The sequence below is a fragment of the Rosa chinensis genome, chromosome 7, assembly GCF_002994745.2.
Source record: "Rosa chinensis cultivar Old Blush chromosome 7, RchiOBHm-V2, whole genome shotgun sequence".
Taxonomy (NCBI): domain Eukaryota; kingdom Viridiplantae; phylum Streptophyta; class Magnoliopsida; order Rosales; family Rosaceae; genus Rosa; species Rosa chinensis.
In genome coordinates this window covers 35,329,652-35,335,597 of record NC_037094.1, presented here as the reverse complement: position 1 = coordinate 35,335,597, position 5,946 = coordinate 35,329,652, and the positions used below count along the sequence as shown (strand labels likewise).

Below are 5,946 nucleotides of genomic sequence, written 5' to 3'. Positions count from 1 at the left end.
TATTGTACCATTCAAAGATGTCCTCATCACTCATTGGACACGATCCTGTTTTAATCATTGTATCGACGAATCACATGGCATATATAGTTGTTTCTCCTTGATTACTTGGGAACTTTATGAAAAGCAAAATTAGCCATCAAAAGTAGAGAGCATAAATCCTTACCAAACTCCTTTATACAGAATCCATTTTGACAATAATTATGAATAGACAATTAATATATATTCTGGTTTTATAAAAGAAAGAAACAAGAGATCGAATAGTAACGGATTAATGGAATAATGGATGGACCGACGCCTCACTCTCACTACCTAGGCTTCTAATTCTATTGACAGACAAATCAAATGAAATCAAATCTGGACCATGGGACCTTCTTCTTTCTCTTGCTCTTGTTTAGCACCAATTCGTGACCACGAACTCAATTGATGGCGTCGGCAACCCAAGTAGATTCATGGACCATGTACAATCATCAACAAACGCACGCTTGCGAACACCACGCCATTCACCATTTGTTGTCTTTCGTGTACACGCAAGATAGTAAGAATGACAAATCGAGAGTGAGAATAACATTGTCTAGAAGTTGTATATATCTACGATCATGTGATTTATGTGTGCCTTGGAATGTTGATGTGGGCAGGCCGAGGCATCTGTACATCGCCAATGGTTTTGCGCTCGAATTCTTTGACGGTGCTGGCCAGCTTCTTCATGTTGTCGTCCACAACATAAGGGAGGTTGTTGTACATTGTGACGTTGTTCTTGGCCGACATTGGCACCAACTCCCTGCAGACCTCTCCCGGTACTGTTATGGAATTGTGGTAGTGATAATAACGAATCTTGTCCTCCGTCTTGTGCAACGTCTTCCCAGCCACATTTTCGGACATGTGCACCCCAGTTGCGTACGCCTGCTTTGCCTGAATTGCATACTTCCTATCCCGACGGAGTCCTGTTCTCGAGTCCCTGAACAACAGCTTCTCGAACCCCCATTGCCTGAATTTCAGTCAAGTCACATATGTAAATTCAGAATGTTAGCTCTGTGCGTCACCACTCACTCACCACGCATATGTCAATGAAAATGACAATGAACATAGAACTAAAGCAAAGGTGCTAATAACCAATAGATTTCAAGGCCTCGAAGAAAAAGGGTCCAATTTGGAGGAACAAATCCCAACTTCCCCATTGAAACTGTTCCTTGACTAGGTTGTTACCTGAATTGGGTACTAAAAAGGAAAAGGCAAGCAATTGAGGAAGGCTCAGGTGCCTAAAACCCAACTTTTACACCTCCGACTTGGTACTTGCTACTATTAGCTCACGGACTTTGTTGGGCAGCACAGTAGCACTAGAACATTAATGGCTCAACAATTCTGTAAAACTAAATTTGGAAATGTAAAACACTTTGTGCGACGTAGTACTAGTACTGACCTGGAATAGTTCTGAGTGGAATCGTTGAGACAGAGCGCACTGGACATTGGATTCTGCTCAATAGTGAACTGGGTATAATCCGAAAACTCATTCAGAACCGATTCCAAAGTATTCCCGTCTGGCAAGTAGATGTACTCATCCACGTCGAAGTAAAATGTCCAGTTGGCAGCGTATCTATACTTATGCAAACAATCATTCACCACCAAGAACTGGTTATAGTAGTACCCATCAAACTCCGCCTGGTCTTTAATGTCCTGAATCGTCGCCCTCCCGGCTTTCACCCACGGCTCCAGCACCGCCCTCGCCTCCGGCGACACCCCGCCCGCGTCGTGGAACACAAAATGTGACTTGGGTCCGAAGAACCATGCGTGGTAGGCCATCCATTCCTTGATCCTAGATGCACTGAGGTTTCCGTAAAGGCTAGAGCCGCAGTACAAGTACTCGTACTCATAGGGAGGGTGGAATTTCGACTCGTTGTAAGAGCCGGGTGCTTCTTCCAAGGCGGTGAACTTCTCGAACTTCCTTGGGTTGTCGCCGTAGTATGCGTTCACGGTGAGCTTTCCGCCGGAGTTGTCGTGGTTGGGGTTAACCGGGAATGTGCAGTTGACGACGACGACGGTGTAGACGCGGCCGTAGCCCCAATCGGGAAGCATTTTGTAAGCCAAGGCTCGGATGGAAGAGCCGTTGGTGGAGATCCACTCGCATTTGAACCAGGGGCGGCCGTAGACGTGAATGGGCTTGGAGGCGAGGCCCACGACGGCGAACGTGTTTGGGCCGCCGCGGTATGCACCCATTTGGACGAAGAGCGCGGCGGCGTTACCGTAAGACTGGAAGACCCGCTTGTTGGGGTCGGGCTTAGGGGAGCCACCGCTGGAGGAGAGCTTCTGCTGCTTAAGCGGCAATGGGGATGCGGTGAGGGGGAGGCTGGTAATGTTGGATGCGGCGGAGACGGCAGCGATGGCGGCGGAGCAGGAGGAGGAGGAGAGGAGGCTCTGGTAGTAAGGAGGGAGGTTCCAGACGAGCATGACGAATGTGAGGGCGAGCAATGTGAGGAAGAGTGGCTTCTTCTCGAAGCAGCTGCTGACGAGCTTTGCGAGTGGAGGTGGTCCGCCGGCGACGGAGGTGGAGGAGGAGGGTGGTGGGACTTCTTTCCTCATTGGGTTTTTGTCGGTGGGAGTGATGGAGCTGGATATACAGCCTAGCTAGTAGTGGTTGCTTCGTAATGGTGGAGTGATTGATTACAAATGGCAATGGCAATGGCAAGTAGTAATAATAGGAGGAGTTAGAGTAAAAGATAAGGGACAGGGACAGAGAGAATGGAAGAGGGGTCAAATTGGGGTCACCAAGAACGCCCACACTCTCCTGCTCTGTGTGTCTGATCTAGCCTAAAGAGACATAGCGGCCTTGCCTTTCCCTTCCTTCCTTCCTTTGCTTTCCGTCTGCCAAGGCTTTTTGAGGTGAGGATGGAAGGTTGGCTTCGCCCGACAGTTACATAAATGGGGTTTGATCTTCGTTAATTTAGTTCGGTAAGCCACTGCCCATGAACAGCTGTCGCTGTTTATTAAGGGGGCCTTTGGTAACTGCATATGTTTCACTGTTGATTTCCTATCTGGGAGAAAATAACAGCTAGTTTGATGGTGAATGAGAGGAAAAAGAAACAGAGGCAAAAAAGTCTATTTGACTGATTTATAAATTAGAAAAAGCTTCTTTGGTTTTACTTTTATATATTTTTCCTTCATTTCTTTTCTTTAATAGAGATCATTATTCGGGTAAAAGTTTATCACTCAGTGGATTTCACAATTTCCTCATTAATCATATTTTCCCACTATTTTTTACCGTAGTTACATGTCTCGTAAACACTAAAAGATAAAAACGAATATTCGGATAATATATATATATATATATATATATATATATTAAGAGATATTCAAATCTCATTTTACTTACTTATGAACCGTAGTCGATAAAGTTTATATAATTTAAAACAAATATTTATTTTCATAAAATAATTTCACAATTTAGCGATTAAACCGAACAATAAAGTAACTATGTTCATAAATGAACCACGTGAGATTTACTCACCTCTAAATCTCACTGCGTCTTCTCTTACAGTCGAGATAAAGTACAGAATACACTCTGTCAATCACCTAAGTAAATAAGGTACTCAACTTAGCACACGATTTAAAACGAAAACGGTTATAGTTCGAACTGAGCATTTGAACAAAAAATCAAAGATTTCGTCAATCGAGACAAAATTTTCTCCGAGACCTTCCAAGGTCTTCGGAACACTTCTAGGATCAATTTCGCAAAATTATAAGACGATCCAAAGGTAGGATCCTCACGGATCGCAAACCAATAAAACCGAAACTACATTAAATCTAGCATGCTTCAAAAGGTCACAACATGACCCCATGATATATCAACATGCTCGTATCGACGAGTACATGACAACAATGAAAACAAAACCAAAAAAACTGGCTGGACGTGCCGCCAACAATAGCTGAGCGTGGGCTCCACACGCCTCCGGCAACCACCAAATTGGTTCATGAAACCTATGCCAAAATGTTCATCTCAACATGTACAACAACTTTCACAACTAGCACAAAGTCAAAATCAAAGCCATTTGGCCGGAATTTACCTCAAAAATTCAAGAACACGATGAAACCCTAAAATTTCAAATCCTCAATTCGACCTCACACTTCAAGCCACTTGGAGGGGAGGATGTACATCTCCTGGGCTTGAAAAGCCCTCAAGAATTGGCGCCGAAGGTGGCCAGAATCGTGAGTTCCGATGGTGATCCCGAAGCAACGCCGCCACCAAAATTCTCCTCCTTGTTGCGCCTTCTACAGCCAAGATCGAGCCACAAAGCTACCACAGACTTGAAGAAGGAAGAGAGACGAGTCAAATGGGACCAATGGAGCGGCCAACGGTGGCCGGACGGCCCAGTTATGGTCGAAAAACTGAAAACGGCGATTTCCGACATTGGGAGAGAAAAGTGAGCTCGGGGTTTCCAAATTTGGAAACCTACGGTTTTTGTGATTTTTCTGAAATTTTTCTATTTATCCAAAAATGGAAACTTTTTCCGTTAGCCATAACTTCTTCATACGAACTCCGATTTTTGCGTTCTGCATGTCCACGAATTCGTATCAACTCGCTCTACGATTTCTGTTAAGGAAGTTTTTACAGAATCGTAACGTATAAAAAGCCAACCCTTGAATCGAAGCATTCCGAGAGAACCAAAATAATTTCTATCTCTCAATTAAATAAAAGAACAAGGCATCGAAACCATAATTTGTACTAACTTGGACAATTATTAATTTCACAAAAAAAAAAAAAAATTAATACGAAAATCCAAGTCATTACACAACACGGTGCCAAAAGATTCACAACAACAATCCCAACATCTTTCATAACTACAACAAAGTCAGATTTCAAATGAGGGGGGCCGAAATTTACCTGCAAAGCTTTGGGAATCCATATTTTTTCACTCTATTGAATCTCCTCACTTCGATCTAATCGAGTTGCATAATTTAGAGGGTTTGATGAGCATCTGATGCTCTACAAAACCCAATAAGTTTCGCCGGCTGAGGTGGCCGAAATCCGGTGATTGAACCGGGTCAGTAATATAGGTCTGTAGTACCTTTTTTTCTTCGATTTTCTTTAGTCGACGGTGATCAGAGGAAACCAAGACCAGATACATGGCCCACGTGAGGAGGCACAACAAATAGGATAGGTCTGGCGGTTTGGGGTGATCGGACAGCGGCAAAAACCACCTGGTTTGTATTTGGGTCGGGTCGATTTTTTAGGTCGTGTCGAGAGGATTTGGGAATTAGGGTTTTCTGACTAAAAAGAAAAATTTTCCAAAATGAAATGTTTCCAAATGCAACTTGCTAATGGAAACTTCCTAGAATAGTAACTTTTGCTTTTTAGACCATAACTTCATCATACGAACTCTGATTTTAGCGTACCACATGTCCACAAACTCGGTTTAATGTGTTCTACATCTTTCATGAAGAAAGTTTTCTCAAATACTAAGTCAAACAAAAAGTCAAATTTTAGTCCCTTAATTGATCTAAACGAAGGTAAAAACTAAGATTCTTTATGTTACGTCCCGAACCTAGAATTAACGATTTACTCATTATTTGGACGGTAATTGTCGAGTACTTTCAATTTTTACTTTTTATCGATATTTAGTGGCCCTAAAAGTTGACTTTTTGTTCGGGTCAAAATTTGAGGAAATGTTCTTCATGAAAGTCGTAGAGGACTTTAAACCGAGCGCATGCATATATGGTGCGTAAAAATTGGACTTAGTATGTGAGAGTTATGGCCAAAAATGTAGAAGTTACTGTTTATGGTAATTTATATATATATGGAAGTTACTGTTGGTAGATTTCCATTTTCGGAAAATCTACCTAGCCCCGGTAACTCTCTCTTCTCTTTCCCCGACCCTTCCTCCCTTTCAGCCCGATCCTTTCCTCTTCGATTTCTTCCTCCTCCGGCCGACCCAAGACGTAATCCGGCCACCCCCA

The 5,946-nt window shown here is 43.2% G+C and overlaps 1 protein-coding gene across 1 annotated transcript; it reads right to left on the bottom strand.

Moving 5' to 3' along the window:
- Positions 1–207: 207 nt before the first annotated feature.
- On the bottom strand, positions 208–2,902 carry LOC112175099 (galactan beta-1,4-galactosyltransferase GALS1). The gene is made up of 2 exons (XM_024312766.2): positions 1,418–2,902; positions 208–985 (listed from the first exon to the last, which is right to left on the bottom strand). Exons 1-2 carry the CDS (start codon positions 2,572–2,574, stop codon positions 604–606), a joined length of 1,539 nt encoding a protein of 512 aa, XP_024168534.1. The 5' UTR covers positions 2,575–2,902; the 3' UTR covers positions 208–603.
- Between the last annotated feature and the right edge of the window lie 3,044 nt (positions 2,903–5,946).

What these genes read in the sequence shown, in the direction of transcription:
- LOC112175099 (XM_024312766.2), bottom strand. Translation starts at nt 2,574, where the DNA reads ATGAGGAAAGAAGTCCCACCACCCTCCTCCTCCACCTCCGTCGCCGGC. An exon ending in TCCACTCAGAACTATTCCAG is followed by an intron (nt 986 to 1,417) that starts GTCAGTACTAGT and finishes ACTGAAATTCAG; the next exon opens with GCAATGGGGGTTCGAGAAGC.